Source organism: Gnatocerus cornutus, chromosome 1 (genome assembly GCF_029298725.1).
Source record: "Gnatocerus cornutus isolate USDA-ARS CGAHR chromosome 1, icGnaCorn1.1, whole genome shotgun sequence".
In the NCBI taxonomy this organism is placed as follows: domain Eukaryota; kingdom Metazoa; phylum Arthropoda; class Insecta; order Coleoptera; family Tenebrionidae; genus Gnatocerus; species Gnatocerus cornutus.
Window position 1 is genome coordinate 26,632,581 of NC_142233.1, and position 23,427 is coordinate 26,656,007.

Below are 23,427 nucleotides of genomic sequence, written 5' to 3' on the forward strand. Positions count from 1 at the left end.
GCCCTGATCTGAACGTTATCGAAAATGTTTGGGCACGTATGAGAAAGGTCATTTATACCAACGATTTTCGTCCAAGAAATGCAGACGAACTTCGTCAGAGTATTGTTCAGTCTTGGGAAAGCATTACTCCCCAATTTACAGCGCACCTAGTTTCTTCTATGCCCCGCCGTCTCCAGAGTGTAATAGACAGCAACGGCGCTATGACCAAATATTAGTTCAGTTCCTTTAAATACTCATAAATGCTTAATTTGTTATTTTTCGAATTACTCTGTGTTTTACAATTATTTATTCAGAAAAACAATTTGACAAGTTGTCATCTAACGTCATGGCAGTTATAACAAATTTAATAATTCTCACAAAACCCAGGTTAACACGATACAAATTTTCAATTTTTGACACTAATCAGTTGTCAATTCGTACCAGTTTTTAAAGGGCACCGATGGTACATACCTACTGTAGAGGATACGATGAATCTACCAACTGCAACGAGATTTTCAATGCATCCTAAGAATAAATATTATTATTAATTATTAATATAAGTGTTTTTCTATTAGACAAACAAAATATAATCTTCTGTTGACTTAAAGGCAAATGGTTGCCCTAATTTGTGCCTTTAACGTCAAACAAAAAAAGAGACTGCTAGATACACTTCTGTTGATTCCGCCCCTAAAATTTGCACAGAGAGTATAGGTTCTTAACAAAGTGTACACAAAGAGTGTGGTAATTCTTTGTCAGAAATTGACAGAGAAATTTAAGAGAATTTTTTTTTCGTAAAAGTCTTTTAGTTTTCGAGATAAAATTACACAAAAATTTGATTAAGTATGCTTGTGCGTCACTGATTTAAAAGTCAACAAAAAACCAAGTTGCTGGTTGCTTAGGAAACAAGTCATTTCAGGTGCGTTTTTTGCCAGTGGTATAGAAAGCAGTGGATTGGAGTTAATTTTGCCTTGTCAGTTTTTTATTTAAAAATTGGTTTTTCATACTTCATGCTCTTTTTTGGAATAGCGCAGAACAGATTTGTACATGCATTTCAAAAACACCCTGTATAATTCTCATAATCTCCACTTTATTTTATACATATTCCTGCAATTCTGTGTATCTTAATGTTATTAAGTTATTATTTAAAAAAAGTATGCACACTTAGTTTGAAATTATAATTGCAACATTTTTTGTTTAAATGTAGCAAGTGTTACGAAAACCATAAAATCAATAAAACAAAACCCAAGACTCAATTGATTTCAAAGTTCACTTAAAGCCAATATATTCAACAAAAACAGAAACAAAAACATGAGTCACGTGTTACATTCTTCACCGTTCTTCGGCAGCACCTGCACCCATGTCTGCATTCCTCTCTTCTGATTGGTGCAAACCGCAGTCTGCGCTTTGGCGGGATTTCAATCATTGGAGCAGGGAGGGGTTGATACCGCGGGCCGAAGTGGGGTGGGGCTGAACGAATCGAACTAAAATCACGCTTGTTTACAATATGCATGTAAATAATGTTGTTTGTGGTTATCTTGATGTTAAAATATCCGCCAAAAGCAGAAGAGGCTTCACTCCGTGGAAGGTGAGTAAACTTTCATTCATAATCCATTCAGAAAGCCAACGCCAACTTGTTATTTGTACAGGCATGGCAAAAGCAGTGGTGTGAACTGAAACGTCTAGACAGTATTGAAAACGGAATTGAATTAACGCTGAAATCGTCAGTTGAAGGCTCAATATTAAGCTGCGTCGTCCTTCCGAGATCTTCAACAATTTGTAGGACCGAATCAAGAACTAAACAATATGCTTTTGGCGTGTTTACTTTGGGGCGAACACAAAAACCATTACTGTTTCTCTCTGGAACGTCAGAAAGTGATGCTCAAGATTGGATTTCATCAATCAGAAAGATGTTATGTGTTGCCACTTATCTTCCTGGTTTGTATATTAAATTGGCTTGTCATTATTTATTGTTAAAACGGTTTCAGTGGGAGAATCAAATTTCCATGTCTCTGTTGTTGATAACAATCACTCTAGGACTGCTGGACTTGTTGGACTTCATGGGGTCCTTGGCACAAATTCACAAGAAATTGTCATTTCTGATCCTTGCACAGGGGACCCAATACTAGGTTGGCATTGGCACCAGTTCCATCAATTTCATTTTCAAGCCACTACTCAACCTGTGGATGATAAACGCATCATTATTATGCACACCAGCGGGTAAGCATTTAATGGGTCACATAACAGTAAATTTGCCACTTTTTTGTGGCTTTCGGTTTTGAAATGTGTTGGTACCTCTGCGTCTATTTGACAGTTTAATTCATATGCAAACATCTCATGATAGTCATGGGAACTAACCAAAAGTTTGATTAATAAAAAACTTCATAGAATTGCATTGTTTATTTAGAACGACTTAAGAGAGCCTTGAGATGTCATCCACGTAATTGTTGAAGGCCGTTATGCCGCTCACGGTCATGGCTATAAAATTCCGGAAATTATCACATGTCTGAAATTAAACTAACAAATAATAATGTAAAAAAAAAGATCAACAATAAAAAATTATCTGCTTTATGCGAAATTTGTTAAGATTATAAAGTTTTTGAAGCCTTTGAAAAGCCTTTCTACTGTGTTGGTAATACTGCCTGTCAAACTAGTTACTTTTTAAGAGTTAAGTTTAAGCATTTTTATTGACATAAAAATATCAAGCGCCATAGATGAAAGGGCTACCAATACACTTTGATATTTCTGAGCCTACTTTGACGGCGTTTTTATTCAATCAGTTTGGTAATAAGTAGAGTTTTATGAATTGTACAACATCCTTCAAAGCAGTAAGTACTTTTTTTTTTCAGAGAATTTTGTGCCGGTCCCGGTCAAATCTACCTCTACTGCGAACAAAGTTCTCGTCTTCTAAACCATCTAGTAACTCGAGGAAAGAGGTACAACGCTAGTCCAGGACTAAGATCATCAAAAAGACTGAGCCGAAGTGAAGGCGATCTTTGCAACGGCGTAAACAAATTGTGTTCTGATAGCCCAATGTGCATTAGAAGTCAGGCTGGGAGTGACGATTCTGGAGTCAGAGTTTCTCTTTCTTCTGATGATTCACAGTACGCTCTGAAACCAAAGGTGAGACCATCAACTACATTATAACTGAACTGTAATTTTGTGACCCTCAGACTGCGGTGAGTTTAGCCAGTATTGGTATGGGCGTTCTCACAAAAACTCCCGGAGGGAGTGAAACAAACGACGATTCTGTACAAGACTTGACTGCTTTAGAGGAGAAGACTTCAACGTAAGAACCAACAATCTTTCAGGTTTTCCAATAATCTTCGTTATTTTACAGTAAATGTTTCTTGCCCCGGCGAGAATCGGGCATTTCCCTGGCGTCTGGCATTTACGAAGAAATCTCAGAAGAACCTGTAAAAACAGTCCTAAAAACTAACCATATCTACGAAAATCCCATTGATGTTATTCTTGACGTCGGTCAAAAACTGAAAAAACATTGCAAACCTCCCCCGTTACCACCCCGAAAACTCGATTTTAGCTCAGACCCGAAGAAATTTAACTTGGGTCAGTACAAGCAACGATGTAATACACTTCCCGCCAAAGACTTGTCGAGAATTTCCCAAATCTTCACCGCCGAATCGGAATACGTGGTGATGAGTCCGTCAAAAAATCTCGAGAAAACCAAAGATAAATCTAGGATTACAGCAATTGCAGAAAGTCTGTATATGCCGATGTCACCGGTTATTAATCTAAAAAATAAAATCGAAAATTGCTACATGATAATGAATGGAAAAAAATAATTCTTGTACGAAACATATCTCATCATATCATAAAAGTACAAAGTGCTATGCTATTTGCAATTGCTCAATATTTTGATCTCTCCTGCTATTTGTCTAAGACTGCATAAATTCTTGAACTGTCTGAAAATGTTGAAAGTTTTAGTACGTATACTAAACTATACTCTAAATGCCTTGCTTCTTGCCTTTTGTTGTTGATTGTTGTTGTTATTTGTATCAATGTCTTGTTTGCTAATCTTGGGGTCTAACGGAAATGATTCAAAATCATATCAGTCAGGTTTTACGTTACCAAAACTTGGATCTATCGACTAGAATCTTGTTTTTTTTTTTGTTATTTTGTTAATGTAAAAACCCCATTGAAAAACTTAGCAACAAGTCTCTGTTGACTAAAATATAATTCTTAGAAATTTGTTTTTTTTTATATTATTATTTTGTGTGAATGCGCTGCTACTTTGATGTTTGATGTGAGTGTGTATGAACTACTTTAATGTGCCAGCTATTTTTTGTATTTTTTATATGTATAAGAAAAAAACAGTATTACTTATATTGTAACTGCCATTTAAGGAACTTTTTGCTTAATAAACTTTTTTATATATCCTGTTTGTATTATATATATTTGTATATGCAGTAACATATTTAACAGATTTTAAACTTCAGTTAAGTTAATTAAAGGTTTATATTCTACTGGTTTACCGATTTGCAGGCTTAAACTGCACAAGACAATCTTCAGGGTAGGTTGCCCAGTGCAAGATTAAGCCAAGCTTGGTGTCAACTTTAGGCTTGAATTTTCCAGTGCATGATTAAGCTTGAGTTGCCTAGTGTAAGTTGAGTTAAGTACAATATTAAGCTAAGCTCAAATTGTCCAATGCAAGATTAAGCTTGAGTTACTCAATGCAAGATTAAGTTTGAATTGTCCAGTGCAAGATAAAGTTTGAGTTGTCCAGTGGAGGACTAAGCTAAGATCGAGTTGCCCATTAACCGTGAGTACCTAGTGCGAGATTAAGCTTAAATTGCTCAGTGCAAGATTAAGCTAAGCTAGAGTTGCTCAGTGCCATGATATGAAGTTTAAAGAATTAGTGGAAGATTAGGCTTGTGTTGCATAGGGCAAGCAAATGAGTTCATGGAATTTCCTTAACGTGGTAGGTAGTCACCCTATAAAGCTGAAGCACTCGGTTTAAAAAGTCTGAAAATCTCAAGAAATAAAATAAAATTTGATCATTTGATAACAATTTAGTAACATTTCAATTCAATGGAGTTTCATTTTATAATCTTCTCGCATTACATGATCAATATTTTAGGCTTTACTGTATATTTAATAATGACACAGTGTAGGCAATTCCCAATGCACCTTTGTATTATGTGTTGTACCTCTTTAAGTAAATAAGGCCATGTAATAATTTTGGTGAATCTCCTAAAAACAGTAATCCAGAGGTTTACGAAGCAATTAAGTAAGACATTTTCAAGGAAAAACACTTCTCGTAAACAGTATTTAACAACTATGTTGAGATCACAAATGAAATGTTCTTCAGTTATTCACTGTAATCTTTGACCCCACTAACAAATTGTTGTGCACACGTGCAGTATAGTTTTTATTTTTTGTATATGTGGCCATGTATGTATTGTTTAACATATCAATTATTATCAGTAGCTATTTAGCAGTAGTAGTAACTAACAGCAGACTGCACCAATATTTGGTAAAATCTCTTAGTAAACCAAAATCCGCTCAAGTTAAGTAGTTCGTTATAAATAGAAATTAAAACGCAATCCAGAGTTCATAATTGTGTATAGATTTGAGTATAAAGTTCATTTAGTCTTCCACCATGGCTCTGAAAATGTTTAAAGCAGTTATCTTGGGTGCTCCAGCTTCAGGAAAAGGCACAATTTCATCCCGAATCGTGAAAAATTTTAATCTGGAACACATCTCCAGTGGTGACAAACTCAGGTTGAATATTCAAAAAAAGACGCCAGTGGGATTGGAAGTCGAAAAGTACCTTAAATCTGGTCAGTTGGTGCCAGATGATTTAATGATAAAATTTCTAATTGGGGAGATTAATTCAATTGGCGACCGCCCGTGGCTGTTGGATGGTTTTCCAAGGACAGTAGCACAAGCTAACAGTTTATGGTCAGTGCAGAAACTCGATGTTGTCTTAAATTTGGTGGTTCCATTTGATATTATTATTGAGAGAGTTAAAGGAAGATGGGTCCATTTGCCTAGTGGAAGAGTTTACAATACTGATTTCAACGCGCCAAAGGTACCAGGGAAGGATGATGTGACTGGGGAAGATTTGGTACAGAGAGAGGATGATAAACCAGCGGTTGTGAGAAACAGATTAGAGCAGTATGATAAATTAACGCGACCTGTGATAGCTTATTACAAAAATAAAGGAGTTTTAAAAGACTTCCACGGAAACACGTCGGACGAGATTTGGCCGAAAGTTTTAGACTGTCTTACCACATACATACCTCTAAACATCACAACACAAAAATAGAAAATATAAACAGTTTTGTGTAAGGATTTAATGATGTACAATGTTTTTATACACTTTTACTGAAAATAAAAAAAATCAACAATAATTTTTTATTTACATAAAACAGAAATCGGTGATCTTCCTAACGAAGTTCCTTAAAAAGTTGAGATGACTAGTTCCACTCACTGTCTTTTCTTCGCTTTCTGATTTTTTTTACTTTGTTGAGCATTGGCACTTTGTGAAGATCCAGCTAAGAAATTTGAGACCATATCAGACATTTCAGGCAGTTCAAATTTGGTCAAACTTTGGATCTGTTCCATTTCTTTTTTAGTTTCAGGATCGTTCATCATTTTTGGCAACAGCATGACAAGCAACAATGGTAAAACCATCATCAAAACCATGGGGTTGAAAATAAAGTCAGTAATCCTCCATTGTTCTCTCAGTTGGAAATACCGCGTTTTCGCCAAAGCTTTTACTCGCAATGGATAAGGCACTTGGATAACCAGGGACGTTTGAATATGATTCACTTTACGGGCTCGGTATTTGCCTTTGGCGTTAATTTCAACTCGGACTGGTTCAAAGGTGTATTCTGGATTGAGCACTTCAACAATATATGAGCCTGATGGTACATTATGGACAGTAAAAGAGCCGTCTTTCTTCACAAAACCAATGAGTTCACCACCGTTTATAAGAATGCGAGTATTACTTTGCCAGTTGGCCTGACTGGTTTGGTAGTCTGATAGAGGAAAGATCCGACCTTCTATAACGTATCGTCCAGATTCACCTTCTTCTTCGAGACTCATTTGACTAAATGCACATTGCTTATTCAAGACGAACACTACGAAAAGGAATACGAATTTTAAAATCCCCATTTTTAATTGAGATTCCAGAAACCAAAAAATATACACAAATGTCAGCTGTCAATATTGGAATGACGTGTGTCACGCCATCTGTCATTTTTGTCACTAGAATTAAGTTGGCAGCAGGGGCGCCAAATTTAAATTAAGTAATTATTTTGATTTTAAATCGTCATTTATTCAAACCCAGACGGAATTAACAATTGTAAAAGATAATAAGACCTGAAGATTGAATTTAAACGTGAATATCTGTTATTTTAGCTTGGTTTATCCGAAGAGCTCTTCACAGCGCTTGCGCTCTCTTGGTGTTGTTGACCAGACATTTCAGTTAAAGCTTGTCGTATCGCGGTGGAGGTGTGTTGTTTTCCACCAATAATATAACCTGTTTAATCCGTGAATTGACGAAAGGAAATGTAAATAATGAACATAAATCAAATATTGTGGGCCACTGTGATAACAGATTAGATAACACTGTGTGATGTGTATTTTATCAGTGCATACAGTAAATAAACAATATAATTTTGAATAACGAACGCGGGAATTGGTCAACATTTACATCTCAGGTAAGAATTTCATGGGCGTTAACCATTGATATTATGGTACCGATGGGACATCTAACGTGTTTGCTGTTATCCGGAATTTTAAAAGTTTGATAGAATTTGGTTGTATGGGCATTCGACACTTCAGGAGATTCATTTATACAATTGCTGTTAATTACTCCCATTGCTGGGTGTGTACCTGTTTGATGATTTGTCGTGACTCACTTTTAAATTGTTGAGTATTTACATTTCTCTTCTTAAGATTAAATGCCTTTTGGAGTCATGTGGTGATGTAGGAAATCATCGATTGAATTTATTTGGATTCGAATATTTTTATTCTATCCATGGTTTAACATCAGAAAGGAGAAATTTGAGGTTAAATGTACCATTGTTTTCAGACCATCTCCTCATAGAAAGAATGGTCATGTTGGTCATGTTTTTTTAGAACAGATGCAAACTTGAGAGTTTTTGCTCAGAAATTCATAAAAAAAGTGTTGATAGTACCCATAATCGCTTGATCAATTCCCAAAACATTTCTTTCTAAATAAAAGACATTCGAAAACAACGATAAAAATTATCACAATAAATAATTCATTTGCATGTTTTTGCAAAGTGTCGCTTTTTTATAATTATTTCCGTGAAGCTACAAATTCACCTTTTGATCTTATTTTAAATCTTTCTTTCTTTTTTTCTTAGATCTCGGTAAATATTATTGACTGAAATATCAAACAGATGTGCTGAAAGCGAATTTTTGCAAAATTTTGTTTCTTCAGATGCTATTTGTTTATTCACAGAATTTACGGAACGTGGAGTCTCACGAAGAATGTTTTAAAATTTAGTTTCAGTATATTAATGTACAAAAAAATAGGAGTAGAATTTTTTTAATATTCATTTTGGCGGCTGTATTAAAACACGGATTGTTTTGATATTCCCGGATTATTTATCTCACAGAATCATATAATCCTTGTTTGTGGAAGCGGTGTTTATTTGAATTTTTTGTTTATCTTGATTGTTAAAGCATTAAAATCCTTTGAACCTTTTTTTTTCTTCAAGTAAACCAGTCGCATTTTGTTGTGTTTTAACTACGTATGTTTTATTGACTTGAGAATTTTCTAACGAAATTTCAAGTCTTCCAAAAGTCGCGCCAAAATAACGACCCTCATCGATAAGAGTAAGATAACTTATCGCATAGGTGTTTCCTCTCGTGTGCATCGCCATCTCGCCTTGATGTATTGTCCCTAGTTTGAAGCAATCCGCAGTAATGAGGCTTTTGAAAATATTACTCCTTCTCGCAGTCGTCTTCCTGCATCAACAATGTGCACTTACTCAAACGGATTCGGATGAAAACGTCAAAACCAGACGATATATTATAGAAGGACGAATCAAGTCCTTAGACCAAGCAAACTGGGAAAGTAAAACTCAAATTCATGTAAACCGTGGAGAGTTCATTGGTTTTGTCCAGAAGGCAGGGTCATTCGTTGTACACAATGTTCCATCAGGCTCCTATGTACTCGAAGTTCTCAATCCTGAATACACTTTCGAACCTATACGAGTTGAAATTAACTCAAAAGGGAAATTCCGAGCTCGGGTGGCAAAACTATGTGTAGATCGAGAGTCGGAAGTGGGTCCTTACAATCCTACACAAGTGAAGTGTAAAGTGCCTTATCCCCTGCGCATAAAACCTGTGAGGAAAACAAATTACTTCCAACCGAGAGACCAGTGGAAAATTAGAGATATTATTTTGAATCCAATGGTGCTAATGATGGTGTTGCCAGTGGTACTATTAATGGTGTTACCAAAGTTGAATGATCCCGAGACCAAAAAACAAATGGAAGAGATCCAGAGTGGGCAGAATTTTGATTTTTGGGAGAAAGCTTCAAATTTTTTGGCTGGGTCACAAAAAGGGGGCGATACTCAACATAAAAAAACTCAAAAAACAAAGAATAGGCAGTGAGTTTAACTAAAGTTTTGTATTTTACCAATTAAATTGATATAAATTAATTTCCTAGTTTTATTATACATTTTTGTACTTTGCGCTCTTGCGAAAGTTTAATCTTTAACTTTTTATTAGGTGGGGAAATATAATTTGATGTAACAGGCAGTTATCAATAGAAATCTTTAAATTTCCAAGTTCGCTTAAAGGTTGGTTTTATCAAAGTAAAGTAATTTATGTTTGATTGCATTATAAAGAACTCTTTATGACTAAGTTTGCGACTATAAAATGGATTTCATATGAATATAAAGATTTGCTTACAGATAATTTCAAAAACCAAATACTTGAAAGAAACATGGGTACCAGTACAGCAATCTAATAATGTACATTTGTGGTCACTTTGCACGAAAATTTCCATCAAATTTGTTTTGACTTGATAACACAATTCCTCCTCACACATGACAAACTTTGCGGTTCTGTTTATTTACGAACAGTTAAATTAAATAAACAAATTTTATGTCGGCTATAAAATTTTCTATGTTTTTACATTCTCTGTTTATGGCAAACATTTGACAAAATATGCTTTACGACTAATAAATCCATAACTTCTGCACTGTCAAACCACCGATCAAAAACTAATTACAGGGACTCTAAACTTAAAATTCAATATATCTTCCTTGGTATTAGCATTGATCGTATTAGACAAGGGCTTCCAGAGGGGAACAGTCGCCACTCAGTTAATGTGGGGGGTGTTTATCTGCGTGTGGAGGGAGAATCAGCCGTAGATCAGGCGCAGATTAATTCACACCGAATGGGGTTGCATGTACCAAATGCTCGATAAAACTGCATTGTGTGCTCATAGATCAATTTGATAGAAACGCTATTTGTAACATAAATTCTTGGAAAACTACAAAATAAATACAAAAAGTAGTTAAATAGGTCAACAAATGGGACGAAAAGTTATGTAACACATGGGAAACGTACAGTGACAACGATCGCAAGTAAAGAAAACTAAACAAAAAATGAAGTTATATTAGTTGTTTGTTACAGTAAACGCATATCAGAAATTATTGGTCACGTTCTAATCTATATTAGATTTTGTTCTTATTATAATTCAGCACGCGTTGCAGGGGTAGCTTCAGAACAGCTGTACCATAGTTCTATGGCTAACGGTTCCCCTTGCATTTTTGTGAAACGTTGCAACCCCCTCTTGAAAAGCACACTCACCACTGCCGTAGAAAAGTAATAATATGCGAAACTCAGCACCCAACGGTGTTCAAACTCATTGTTAATTCATTGTCTTATGATTCATCGTTTTAATATCAAAAATTATAGTAATACGAATCATACATTTGATTATACTTTAATTATTATAAAGTACCTAAATTTAACTTTATGGGTTCTGTAACTTGATGCTTGGATCGGTGCACATAATTAAGTGCGGGTGTCCACTTTTATTAGTTGTATTTGCTTAGGATTTGCTTTTGTAAACATTGAAAATGATACTCTCGGAATTATGTAAAACATTTTTGTATGATCGGTGTATTGTTAGCAGTCGGTCGTTGTAATAGACACTTGCAGAAGTGTGTTATTGCTTCGAGTAATAAATATTAGAAAGTATTGCTTTTCTGTAAGCAAGGAGGTTTAATTTTCATCATAAGAATACACTGTTAGGGTTAGATAAGTAACCGCAATGATTTTTGTACAGCTTCAAATATTACAGTGTGGCTTCGTTGTAAATTTACTGAATAATGCATTTACTTTTTATTAACATTTTTTTTTACTTCTCTAGGTTATTTTCATTTCAAAAACTTAAGATTTACGGACCAGCATCATTCTTAACCAAAACAAATAATTTATGAGATTTCTTAATGGCTGCCACAAGTCTAAATAATAATTTATTTAGTTTAGACGGCAAGTATTTATGCTCCAGTATTTTATTGAACTTTCATAAAACAATAACTTTGAAATAATTTTAGGCGTCTAGCCGCTTTACGCAACATGGCTATTTTTAAAGTGTATGGTGATCATTTTGTTATTTTATCAAAGCCGCTGAACTTTGTTGGTTCGTTAATTCTGGACATTGGATATATTTAGAACACCCTCGTTCAAAATAGTTGGGTCTGTTTGTGTGGTATTTAAAAATGGCAAACCCTCAGACTGAGTTAATCATGTTTATGGAAATTTCAATATTTATTACTCGCATTTTATTAGATTTTTGTTTTCTTAACTTGTCAAGAAAGAATTGAACAAATTAATGAAAATTTTTACACATTTTTTCAATTTCTCTTGCCTCCAGTTGTGCCTGCAATAAAGAAGCGTTGTGAAGATGAATAGAAAATGTGAAATCAGGAAGAACATGAGATTTTTTAGGTTTTTAACAATGCGTTATTATACATACATATCGGTTAATCGTCTTTTCCGTTTCAATTTGTATTTTTAGTTTCTTTTACATACTTCGGTGTCTTTCTACAAATGTTTTTTCTTTGTGAGAGTTATTGCGTTTAAGCTCGTTAAGTGTTAAGTTAGCTACAAAGTATTCAAAATATATTTGAACTCAACGCTTAACGATACTTACTCAACTGTTGCTAATAATTTCTTCAGTTTTCAAAAAAGGTTGTGTTTTTTTTTGGTCTTAAATCTTTGTTCGAACTACATGGAGTTATTTTTAACAACAATTTTAATGTAAACTGTGACCACTAAAGAAGCTAACGAGTTGACAGCTACAGCTAGTTAATAACTAGATTAGTGACCACGCCAGCGGGCGCACCCCTTCACTTTACCCACGTTGGCAAATTTATGTTTCGGGGATGAATACTTTTAAAAGTCCCTTTTTTATTTGAAAAAAATGCTTCTCCATTAGTTATAATATGATTAATGCCCTTTCGCCGCGAATTTGGTAAATATAGGGTTTTTTTTCTCTCCTCTCTCGCATATTTTTTATCCCAATTGCTTCCCAGTTAATCTTGATTTGAACATTAATGCAGCAACATCAGAAAAAATATCTTCTCCTATTTGAAAATTTAAATTACGCGTTTTAGAGATTGAAGTGGTCCGTTTTGATTTATTGTGTTTCTAAATTCGTTCGAACTCGATTGAACCAATATTTTTACCCCACACTTCTAAACACTAGATTGGTTTAAAACATGATTTCCTTCTTAATTCAGGTCGAAAGGAAACTTCTAATAATATCTGTGATAAAATTGAACACAGTTAATAAATTTGCGTACAAGTACCGTCCTGTATTGCATTCAAAAGTTATAGATAGTTTCTATTGCAGCTGGCTTATTACAAATTTAAATAAATGGGGATAGTATTTTAGGGTGATATAGCTTTTTCAACAACAATGTTTACGAAACAGCCACGGTAGTACTTTCCGGATGAACGATCTTTTTATAAAACGTTTAGTTCTACTAAGATATGTTTGTATTGATTGTTTCCACATATTCTTTTTACCAATATTCAAAAATCATGCGTTTTATGGCTTCCGATCACCACAAATTTTCGTTCACACGCTAAAACGTTTCCCTTTTTGGGGTGGAGCTGCTAACTCGATTAAATAATGAAACGGAAGTTTTTATAGCGATTGCCATTAATGAGTTGAACGGTGAATTGATTTCAGTGATTGAAAAAATGCATTTGACATTCGAACACAGGTACCCCTTGCATTGTCCATTCATGACTTTTCCATGTAATAATTGTTCTGAAAACTTCTCAAGCATGATATTTATCCGATTTTGCATGGCTAAATCGAATAAGAGAAACCGGACCAGAAAAGTTTTTTGTTTCTTTACGTCTATACATACCCCAGCTGGAGTTAACGAATTCTAGTATAAAGTTAATGTTGAATGGAGGGCGTTTGGTTTCTTCCTGTGATTTCAAGCATTATTTGAGATTAGGGGATGTGTACCAGAATAATCCACCGCCCCTTACACACGTGTCCAATAATACCAGTATTTGTATATACACCGCTAGGAAACCGGAAGCAGGCTACACCACCAGATTTTCCGTGTTTTCTGTTAATTTTGTACGTTTTGGAGTCGTGTTACGGATTTATTTGTGTTGCGGGTGGTTAATGTGCTGGGTCGGATCTCATTTTCCTAAAACAATTATGAGATGTTCGTTCAACTGTTTATGTCTTGTTTTCATGTACAGTAGTAACTCTGTCGGCGTGATTGAGATTGTTTATTTGGGTAGCAGTAGGTTATAATGTCTACTCTAATTTTAAATGGTTTATGTTGTTTTTATATATTGCAAGAAGCTACTCAAAATAAATATTGACTATGGTTAGGTTTACACGTCGTTATTAACTCATCAAATCCGTCCGACGAGGGTTGATTTTTTCGTCGGTGTCTCCACAAATTAATCTAAAAACAATTTCATGGTCTACAAGACGACCCATCCACCATGAAGTTCGTCGTTTTAATATATTTCAACATTTATTTGTAGGAAACTAACCGGTAATGAGGTTCAAATTGAGGACATGGAGTTGGATTTTTATGATCGCCTCCTATGCGACGGCTCAAGACATCAACAACAATGATTTCAGTAGCACCCCTAGCAATTACGATGTAAACAACAACCCTATAACTCAAGAACCCACCTATAGCAGCGATCAAAATAATTATGGTAGAGGCGATCAATTTAATCAAAACGGTCCGACACTCGATCGACCGAACGAGTACGACCCACAACGGGGGCAATTTGATCCGGAACGTGGGCAGCTTGATCCACAACGTGGACAGTTTGATCCACAACGTGGACAACTTGATCCACAACGAGGACAATTTGATCCACAACGTGGGCAGTTTGATCCACAACGTGGCCAGTTAGATCCCAATACTGGACAGTACGACCCTCGATATGATCAGTACGACCAATTCGGAAAAGCGGATCAGTTCGGGCGAACTCCAAACGGCCCTCCATGGAAACAAGGCAACGCAGGATTTGGTGCTGGAAGAAATGACATTGACCCTGCTGGTGGTATTATAAGAGAAGCGTAAGTTCATCCAAAACAAAGCCATAAATATCTAACTTGCTTTTCCAGGACTTACTTTATCGTAGCATCAAAGACAGTACGCCCAGGCCAATTATATCGAGTGGTTGTGACGATTTTACAAGAAGAGGAGCCTTTAACTGTTCGAGCTTCCATCACTCGAAATGGGGTGGAAATGACAGAAGACCATAAACTTGTTAAAGAAGGAATTCCAGAGACGCTATTAATGAGGGTCCCTCCAACGAGCGTCCCAGGCGAATATAAACTTAGGGTGGAAGGGCTGTACGATGATGTGTTAGGAGTTGTATATTTTGTAAACGAAACGAACTTAATTTTCTCACAGAGATCCATGACTATTTTTATACAGCTTGATAAGCCTGTTTATATGCAAGGAGAAAAGGGTAAGTCACTCTTAAATGACATGCAACAGATTATAAATACTTAACTTTTAGTACGATTTAGAGCTATACCTATCAATACGGAACTGAAAGCATTTAATGAGGCTGTTGACGTTTATATGTTGGATCCCAACGGGCACATAATGAAACGATGGCTGTCAAAACAATCAAACTTAGGAACTGTTAGCTTAGATTACCAATTGTCGGATCAGCCTGTTTTCGGCGAATGGAAAGTTAGAGTAATTGCTCAAAATCAAATTGAAGAGTCTTCGTTTTTAGTAGAAGAGTATTATCAAACAAGGTTTGAAGTTAATGTAACCATGCCGGCGTTCTTTTTGAACACTGAGGAATATATTCGCGGAATTGTCATGGCCAATTATACAAGTGGTGCTCCTGTTAGGGGGAATCTTACTTTGAAAGCCATCGTAAGGCCAATAAAACCAATTGAGCCAAATAGGCTACGAAATAGAAATAGAAACAGAAATCAACAACAAAGCAATCGTGAGAGATATTACAATAATCGAGTCTATAACAAATATGAAGACAGAAGATACGGTCCTCCAAATTTTAACGAAATCGAAAACCCGTACGATGACTATGAGACACCGTACAACAGACCCATCGTGGAGAAATACTTTAACTTTGTAAGTGCTCGTATTGAGTGTTCATAAAACGTGCTTAACAATGTATTTTAGGATGAACAAATGCCATTCTGGTTCCGGATTCCAGAACACTTTTACGAGCCGATTCCTAGCCTGAAATTTGTGAGTGATTTAAAACAGAAGGGAACTATACTAAACCTAACTATTTGCAGTTCGAAGGAGTGTACGAATTTAAGTACCCCATCCGCGAACTGATGCATTATGTTCCAAGTCTCGACAACACGGAAGTTGTGGTTGTTGCGACAGTGGGCGAAAGATTTTTAGATGAAGTAATAGAAGGCTACTCCACCGCTCGAATATTCAATTCTTCTATCAAACTGTCATTCCTTGGAGGTTCTCCTCAAATTTATAAGCCAGGCATGCCTGTGACAGCTTACGTAAGTCGTTTTTGCGGATATGAAGTGTTTTATTGATTGAAACATTTATAGATTTCCGCATCTTTCCATGACGGCTCAGCTCTACCTCTAGAACGCCTAACCAACGGCGTCATGGAAGTGTTCTGTTACATTGAAAGTGGAGGTGGCAGACGCGATCTTCCAAGTCGTCGATTGTACATGATAGATGGGAATCCTGGCATTTGGGAATACAAATTTGACTTGGAAAGTGACTTGGGCAAAGACGGACCACGAGGTTTTAATGAACAAAATCAAAGACCTGGTTCCATAAGAATCCAAGCGAGGTTCCGAGATGGTATAGGTCATCATGCGGAAACCGAGTTGTTCATGCACTCTCACTACAGTCCGAATAATCAACATCTTAAAGTCTTTACAAGTACAAGAGTACCACAGGTAGAGTTATCAGAAGAGTTTGTCTAAAGATTTTCTACATACTTTTTCTAGGTCGGAGCCAACATGATTTTCCACGTCAAAAGTAACTTCTTCATCCGCAAATTTAATTACATGATTGTTTCAAAAGGGATTGTTTTGGTCAGTAGTGATCAGGACATGAGCGATTATATTGCTACCATGGCAGTACCGTTGAGTGCTGAAATGGCTCCAGTTGCAACTATTGTTGTTTGGCATCTTGGGCGGTATGGCGAAGTGACGGTTGATAGTTTAACATTCCCAGTCAACGGAATTAGTCGCAATAAGGTAATTATTTTTATTTTTAACCTGCATTGTATAATGTTAAAAAATGCATAAATGGCACGGGTTATCTGATTTTTAGTTTCCTTACATACAAAAAACGAATCATTGTCATTGTTATTATACACTTTTAACCAAGCGATACAAATGTACAAAGACAGCAATCTTTCTGCATTTTTACTTTGTTTATAACAATAGTAATTGTTGAATTAACTGAATGAATACTACCCCGAAAAGTAATTATTTAAGTTTTTTTTTCAATTTTGTTTAAAAGCTGTATAATAGATATCAAATTCGAGGACAAATTCACTTTTGTTTCATAGAGGGTATCGATTGTGTTTTTAATTTCTTGTATTATTAACCATGGTAACGCTATGAGCTCACCGATAAATTATTTTGGTTGCAACCTACATCTATTACGGCATAGTTTATAATCAGTTATAATATAATTTAGAAATGCGTTATTTTAAATTAACTTATAGAATTCCAGTCTAAATATTAACCAAAAAACAACAACACGCTCTCGCTCGGTTTTAACTCACTTTAATTTTCATAAGAGATGCATATTATCCAGTAACTCATTAAAGTAACATTACACTAAAAATAACTTGAGCAGTTATCGATTATATCACTCGAGGATCAAGTTACTAGTAAACACATACCGTTCTGGTCAAATGGAAAATGAATCAGGAAAAACTCGTGGCATTTTATGAGCAACATTTACATTACATTGGAAAAACTTATAGCTTACAAGAAACTTTCATCTTCCTGTCCAAGTTTAACTCACATTTTTTCACAGTTCAAAGTTTACATCAACAACAAGAAAGCAAGAACTGGACACAAAGTAGAAGTAGCAATTTATGGAGAGCCCGGTTCCTATGTTGGTCTGTCAGGAATCGACCGCGCTTTTTACACCATGCAAGCCGGAAACGAACTGACGTACGCAAAAGTTATTAGCAAAATGGCATCGTTCGATGAAAACATCAACGGAACTCTCGAACAAACTTGGTCTTCACATGAAGGCAATCCCGACGAACTCGTATACTTCCCTTCTTCAACCTACGGAATTGATGCCAATAGGACCTTTGAGTACGCAGGATTGGTCGTGTTCAGTGATTTTGAATTGCCACGACGTTATTCCCGTTGCAATATAAGCCATGGTTTCGCAGAATGTTTAAATGGGGGTTGTTATCCTGTCTTCAAACGGTGTGATTTCTTTAGGGATTGTTCCGACGGCACTGATGAAGCTGGATGTATGTTCTTTCTAATTGCATTTAATTTTGACTAAGTGGTTATATTTCAGGCAAATATGACAACGGTACTGAATTAACAATGTTCAGAAAGTACAGGTTTAACCGGATTCAAAGACAGTACGAAAATGTATGGGTTTGGAAGGACGTGAATATCGGACCTCATGGAAGATACATCTTCAATATTCCCGTGCCTGCAAGACCGGTGCACTGGATGGTTTCAGCGTTCTCGATGAGTCCGTCACTTGGATTCGGCATGTTGAACAAAGCAATTGAAGTAAGTTCGTGCGATTTTCATATAGAAATTCATTGACACTTCTTTTGTAGTACATTGGTGTTCTTCCGTTCTTTATCAACGTTGAAATGCCAAACTTGTGTATGCAAGGAGAACAAATAGGAATAAGAGTCACAGTTTTTAACTATATGATGGACGCCATGGAAGCCACGGTCGTCTTGCTAGGATCTCCAGATTATAAATTCGTTCACGTTGAAGAGAATGGTATTGTAAGGTCGTACAACCCACGCACGTCATTTGGCGAGCATCAGTTCTTTATTTACATCAAAGTAACCTATTCTAATCCTCATATTTGTTTGTTGCTAATTTTGAACTTTTTAGCCTCAAGATGCTGCTGTTGTCTATTTACCCATCGTCCCCACAAGACTAGGAGACATTGACGTAACAGTTTACGCATCCACTTTGATCGGAAAAGACCAAATAACAAAGAGACTACATGTAGAGGTATGGCGCGTTGAAGTCCGCAAAAGTTCTTGCATAATTATGACTGTTTTTAGGCCGATGGACTGCCGCAACATCGGCACCAATCTATGCTACTTGACTTGAGTAATCGCGCGTACGCCTTCCAATACATGCACGTTAATGTAACCGAAACTCCAATAATTCCGTACGAATACGACAGATACTATGTGTACGGATCTAACAGGGCGAGAATTTCAATTGTGGGTGACGTCGTAGGACCTATCTTCCCTACAATGCCAGTTAACGCAACATCCTTGTTACATCTGCCCATGGATTCAGCCGAGCAGAACATGTTTTCATTTGCTGCAAACATGTACACCACTTTGTACATGCGTTATACACAACAGAGAAACAAAACGTTGGAGAAATTGGCGTTTTACTATATGAATGTCGGGTATCAAAGACAGCTTTCTTTCATGCAACCAGATGGGTCGTTTAGTTTATTCAGAAGCGATTGGTAAGTAAAACTGCGTTGAATGAAACGGGAGTTATTTGAGAATTTTCAGGAACCAATCAGCGTCTTCGGTGTGGTTAACCGCGTACTGTGCCCGAATATTCCAAGAAGCTAGTTTTTACGAATGGGAAAACTACATATACATTGATCCTGCAGTGATCGCTAAATCCGTAGAATGGGTACTAAAACATCAAAGCCCAGAAGGTGCTTTCTACGAATCCACTTGGTCTCCCGACAGAAAATACAATGCTTCCTTGAATTTCGATTACGACTTGATACGCCACCGAAACATTACACTAACCGCTCATGTCCTCATAATGTTAGACTCCGTGAAAGACTTGACAAGCGGTTTGAGCTCCAAAGTTGCAATTGCACAAAAGAACGCAGTACACTGGTTAGAACGCAACATGGACTTAATTAAAGAAAAAGGACAAGCTTTTGACGTGGCGATTGTGGCTTACGCTTTGATGAAAAGCAAAGCCGCTTTCGCTGAAACGGCTTACTTGGAACTATCCCGACATCGACGAGAAGAAGGTGGTTTGCTCTACTGGGGACGGAAATCAGTCCCACAACCTCCTTACAAAATCGAAAATCAAAAACCGTTCTTATTACCAAGATTGCCTTACGAGTACGACTCGGAAAATATTGAAGCGACTGCGTATGGTTTGATGGTGTATGTTGCAAGACAAGAAATCTTCATGAATGATATAGTAAGATGGTTGAACACGCAGCGATTGACTGATGGTGGATGGGCTTCAACTTCCGATACGGCGAATGCTTTGAAAGCTTTAATTGAGTATACTTCAGCACAACGAATTCGTGATATTTCTAATTTAACGGTGATGATAGAAGCGACTTCCTTGCCGGGAAAAACGGCAGTTTTACACGTAAATGATAAGAACAGAGCGAAACTGCAACATATTGACATTCCTAATGCTTGGGGAACTGTTAAAGTACAAGCGAAAGGGACAGGTTATGCCATTTTGCAAATGCACGTTCAGTATAATGTTGATATAGCACGTTTCCAAACTAAACCGCCAGTTCCGTCATTTGATCTTTCAGTACGACCGCATTTCTTTGGGAGGAATATGTCACACATTACTTTCTTCAGTTGCCAGAGGTAAGAATTCTTCATTTCGTAAGTCCAACACTACCTTTTTTGTACATTTTGGAGTCCTCTAGATTTCCTGTACTAATAACGAATTACCCAACAGATGGATCCATTTGAATGAATCAGAAAGGTCGGGACTTGCAGTGCTTGATGTCACAATTCCTACAGGTTACATTATCCAACAGCAAGATTTGGACGCTTATATTCTCTCTCGTCGCGTCAGAAACCTTCAAAGAGCTCGCTTTTTGGAGCGAAAAGTCGTTTTCTACTTCGATTACGTGAGTACCATTTCGAAATAATCTTCCGGAAACAAACAATTCCTCTTTTAGTTGGACAACGAGGAAACCTGCATCAACTTTACCATCGAAAGATGGTATCCCGTGGCGAATATGTCTCGATATTTGCCGATCCGAGTGTACGACTATTATGCCCCCGAACGATTCAACGAAACAATATTTGATGCCTTATCAACATACGTGTTGGATATTTGTCATGTTTGTGGCAGCAGTCAGTGTCCATATTGCTGGATTTACAACGCTACATCTAGAATTACTGCTCCAATGTTCACGTTACTATCCGCGGCGTTTATCGTAATATTGAGGTATTTCCAGATACAACAACTCATAATTATTTAATGCTGCATTTGATGCCGTTTGTTGATATTTAAAATCGGAATTTATATTAATACAACAAGAGGTGTATAAATTGTTAAAGTTGTGCCTGATAATAGTAATTATAAAAAGGATTGTTATGTAAATTTAATATAAGTTCAAGATTTTACAAAGTCAAAATGCTTTCTTTAAGTGTTTGTGTTCAATAATATTATAGTTGTCTTTGGATGAACAAGGGAAGAAGTATTAATTAGGGTTTCTATCAGCAAGAGAGTTACTTATGACACACTGTGTATATTTTTCTACTTAGAGAATCATATCGGAAATACTCATGAGATTGCAACTGTTTCATGTTGAGAGAATTTACATAAAAACAAGGAGCAGCTAATGTGCTCATTAGTCTCATTTTAAACCGTCCAAATGCACTGACGTAGTTAGTGTCGTAGAATATAAAGTTAAATAACTAATATATTGTAACTGGTTAGTTTTTTTATATACATATTATGTTTGTTATATTTTTGATTTTTTTGTATTATACATTTTTGAAATAAATTATTTCATCAGCTATTAGAACATGTTGATGTAACTAAAGTTCTTTTTTTTACTGGTAGGACTAATATAGTTTTTATACTTCCATTATATTTTGCTTATGTAAATAGTAAATATAGAACTCATAAAATTTTGTAGTTTTGAATCGAAAAGTATTCATTAAGAATATTTAGTTTTAAGTAGAGTAAAGTAACTGTACACATGTTGACTTCAATAAAACCATTTTTCTTTTGATAAAACATTTATTTTGATTGATTTTCCTCTTCATTTAATTCATCTACACAATCGTTTTCGTCCTCATAGACGTCTAAGTTCTTGAAATATTCAGCTCGTCGTTCCTCAAACTCTTGCTTCATGTATTCTATGTCGGGGTAATAATTTTTGTCTAGTTTTCTAACTCTTGATTTCAGTAACTATAAAAAAACTGGTGAGCTGAGTTGGAACATTCAAAAACTTACTTCTCTTTCTGCTAAGAATTTTTTGAAAGCTTCTCTACGCTCCTTGTTACTTGAAAATTCAATTGGATTTTCATTAACTGTGTGTACAATTTCTACATCGTCATTCTTCAGCCTGTGTGTTGCTTCTGACTTTTTCATAGTTCTTTTGATCTAAAATTTTACATGTCACGTTTAAGAATTGTATAGAAAAATCAAAAGAACCCTATTCATGATGTCTGAGTGATTTAATCCCAAAACGTTTTGTGGCATTGAGGGTAAAAGCTCATCATCCTCTGAAGGCTCTGTTGTCGTTGCGTCTATTTCCTGAATTTTATTCTGAAAAAAACAAGTTAAAGGACTCTGCGGTGAAAATTTGAAAATTACTCTAATTTCAGAATGTAATTGCGTTATTAATTCCAACTGACTCTTCAATTTGGTTGCTAATTCCACAGGAACATGTTCTTCACCAAAATCAGCAACTGCTAATTTATTGTCAATCTCTGCGATTTGTGACGACTGCTTGTCTAAAACAACACTTTAGAAGAATGGTAATAATGGTACTATTACAACCTTTAACAAAAAAAATTCTAGGAACATTTCCTATAACTCTTAAGGAAGAAAGCTCATGTCTTAAATATCCCGCATTTTTCTTTAATAATTTCTCTATGACTTCATCGTCTGGTGTGCCTTTTGCTACCCAAAATATGTTCAGACCGGTGTAATCAGGAGAGACTTGAACCTAAATAAATTAGGGAAAAAATTTAAAAAAATATATATGCAAAGTTACTCTATTAATTTCTATTCCATAGCCCACAAACTCTGAAGAATATTCTCCTGTAGCCAGCAGATCGGTTATGTACTTCATGAATAATTTATTTAACACAGACACGCGTCTTGCACTTCCTGAATGTCTTCCTTCATGACTACCTTTGCTGAACGTCTCAGCACTTGGAAGTATTCCTTGTTCAGAAAACACTCTTTTCCTAAAATGTCTTAATGTTATTTTGGGGCTTTTATTATACGAACTGACTTTTTCGATGTTTGTCCCATTACTTTCTTCATTACTTTTCCCATTTTACTATTACAGCCAGAAGAAGTTTGAAAATAACGAAAACTGCCAAATACTTTCCACATTTTCCACAAATGAATGAGATGATTTCTGATGATAAATTTACAAATGTGTTTTAACAACAAAATGTTTGTAATTACTCTGCATATTTATTGGTAATCATTTATTAAAAAGAATAAAGCGGAGTTTAATTTTGGTGTCTCCAACACAATAATATAACCTATAAATCACATGCGTTGACAACTGTCATCTGTCACCATCACAGAATAGGTAATGGTCACCATTGAGTGCGTTCACCATAACGTCATTGTTTTATTTATAAAAATCTTAATAATAAAGCTCTACTCTGCTATTATTCTTTGAAGTTTTATTTCCCCTGTTATTGCTAAATTAAAAAAATATTAAAAAAGCGTTGTTATAGTTGTAGAAGGGATATTTTTCTAGAGCGCCGGTAATTTTGCAGCCGTGTACTAGT

The 23,427-nt window shown here is 35.8% G+C and overlaps 6 protein-coding genes across 6 annotated transcripts; 4 read left to right on the forward strand and 2 right to left on the reverse strand.

The window, feature by feature from the left end:
• The first annotated feature begins 1,382 nt into the window (after positions 1 to 1,382).
• LOC148181106 (uncharacterized) lies at positions 1,383 to 4,371 on the forward strand. Its single transcript, XM_088048555.1, has 6 exons — positions 1,383 to 1,564; positions 1,626 to 1,914; positions 1,965 to 2,196; positions 2,826 to 3,099; positions 3,150 to 3,265; positions 3,317 to 4,371. Exons 1-6 carry the CDS (start codon positions 1,484 to 1,486, stop codon positions 3,777 to 3,779), a joined length of 1,455 nt encoding a protein of 484 aa, XP_087904681.1. The 5' UTR covers positions 1,383 to 1,483; the 3' UTR covers positions 3,780 to 4,371.
• A 781-nt stretch (positions 4,372 to 5,152) lies between these two features.
• Positions 5,153 to 6,350, forward strand: Ak3 (Adenylate kinase 3). The gene has a single exon (XM_088040132.1). The coding sequence runs from the start codon at positions 5,597 to 5,599 to the stop codon at positions 6,263 to 6,265; it is 669 nt and encodes a 222-aa protein (XP_087896258.1). The 5' UTR covers positions 5,153 to 5,596; the 3' UTR covers positions 6,266 to 6,350.
• EMC7 (ER membrane protein complex subunit 7) lies at positions 6,279 to 7,205 on the reverse strand. The gene has a single exon (XM_088040119.1). The coding sequence runs from the start codon at positions 7,114 to 7,116 to the stop codon at positions 6,427 to 6,429; it is 690 nt and encodes a 229-aa protein (XP_087896245.1). The 5' UTR covers positions 7,117 to 7,205; the 3' UTR covers positions 6,279 to 6,426.
• Positions 7,206 to 7,414: 209 nt separating this feature from the next.
• Mcr (macroglobulin complement-related) lies at positions 7,415 to 21,488 on the forward strand. Its single transcript, XM_088040086.1, has 16 exons — positions 7,415 to 7,664; positions 14,023 to 14,572; positions 14,621 to 14,970; positions 15,022 to 15,611; positions 15,663 to 15,731; positions 15,782 to 16,006; positions 16,058 to 16,417; positions 16,469 to 16,720; positions 17,514 to 17,967; positions 18,018 to 18,241; positions 18,292 to 18,528; positions 18,581 to 18,703; positions 18,757 to 19,178; positions 19,228 to 20,295; positions 20,390 to 20,564; positions 20,616 to 21,488. Exons 2-16 carry the CDS (start codon positions 14,037 to 14,039, stop codon positions 20,919 to 20,921), a joined length of 5,391 nt encoding a protein of 1,796 aa, XP_087896212.1. The 5' UTR covers positions 7,415 to 7,664; positions 14,023 to 14,036; the 3' UTR covers positions 20,922 to 21,488.
• On the forward strand, positions 8,426 to 9,641 carry LOC148181110 (ER membrane protein complex subunit 7 homolog). Its single transcript, XM_088040107.1, has one exon. The coding sequence runs from the start codon at positions 8,902 to 8,904 to the stop codon at positions 9,592 to 9,594; it is 693 nt and encodes a 230-aa protein (XP_087896233.1). The 5' UTR covers positions 8,426 to 8,901; the 3' UTR covers positions 9,595 to 9,641.
• Positions 21,489 to 21,668: 180 nt separating the features above from the next.
• LOC148181111 (uncharacterized) lies at positions 21,669 to 23,206 on the reverse strand. The gene is made up of 7 exons (XM_088040096.1): positions 22,914 to 23,206; positions 22,671 to 22,866; positions 22,454 to 22,622; positions 22,268 to 22,407; positions 22,106 to 22,219; positions 21,905 to 22,054; positions 21,669 to 21,859 (listed from the first exon to the last, which is right to left on the reverse strand). Exons 1-7 carry the CDS (start codon positions 23,015 to 23,017, stop codon positions 21,689 to 21,691), a joined length of 1,044 nt encoding a protein of 347 aa, XP_087896222.1. The 5' UTR covers positions 23,018 to 23,206; the 3' UTR covers positions 21,669 to 21,688.
• Positions 23,207 to 23,427: the final 221 nt, after the last annotated feature.

What these genes read in the sequence shown, in the direction of transcription:
- Mcr (XM_088040086.1), top strand. Translation starts at nt 14,037, where the DNA reads ATGAGGTTCAAATTGAGGACATGGAGTTGGATTTTTATGATCGCCTCC. An exon ending in TGGAGAAATACTTTAACTTT is followed by an intron (nt 15,612 to 15,662) that starts GTAAGTGCTCGT and finishes AATGTATTTTAG; the next exon opens with GATGAACAAATGCCATTCTG. An exon ending in CGGCACTGATGAAGCTGGAT is followed by an intron (nt 17,968 to 18,017) that starts GTATGTTCTTTC and finishes GTTATATTTCAG; the next exon opens with GCAAATATGACAACGGTACT.
- LOC148181110 (XM_088040107.1), top strand. Translation starts at nt 8,902, where the DNA reads ATGAGGCTTTTGAAAATATTACTCCTTCTCGCAGTCGTCTTCCTGCAT.
- EMC7 (XM_088040119.1), bottom strand. Translation starts at nt 7,116, where the DNA reads ATGGGGATTTTAAAATTCGTATTCCTTTTCGTAGTGTTCGTCTTGAAT.
- Ak3 (XM_088040132.1), top strand. Translation starts at nt 5,597, where the DNA reads ATGGCTCTGAAAATGTTTAAAGCAGTTATCTTGGGTGCTCCAGCTTCA.
- LOC148181111 (XM_088040096.1), bottom strand. Translation starts at nt 23,017, where the DNA reads ATGTGGAAAGTATTTGGCAGTTTTCGTTATTTTCAAACTTCTTCTGGC. An exon ending in ATGGGACAAACATCGAAAAA is followed by an intron (nt 22,867 to 22,913) that starts GTCAGTTCGTAT and finishes AAGACATTTTAG; the next exon opens with GAAAAGAGTGTTTTCTGAAC. An exon ending in ACTCAGACATCATGAATAGG is followed by an intron (nt 22,055 to 22,105) that starts GTTCTTTTGATT and finishes GTAAAATTTTAG; the next exon opens with ATCAAAAGAACTATGAAAAA.
- LOC148181106 (XM_088048555.1), top strand. Translation starts at nt 1,484, where the DNA reads ATGCATGTAAATAATGTTGTTTGTGGTTATCTTGATGTTAAAATATCC. An exon ending in TGTTGCCACTTATCTTCCTG is followed by an intron (nt 1,915 to 1,964) that starts GTTTGTATATTA and finishes AAACGGTTTCAG; the next exon opens with TGGGAGAATCAAATTTCCAT. An exon ending in ATTATTATGCACACCAGCGG is followed by an intron (nt 2,197 to 2,825) that starts GTAAGCATTTAA and finishes TTTTTTTTTCAG; the next exon opens with AGAATTTTGTGCCGGTCCCG.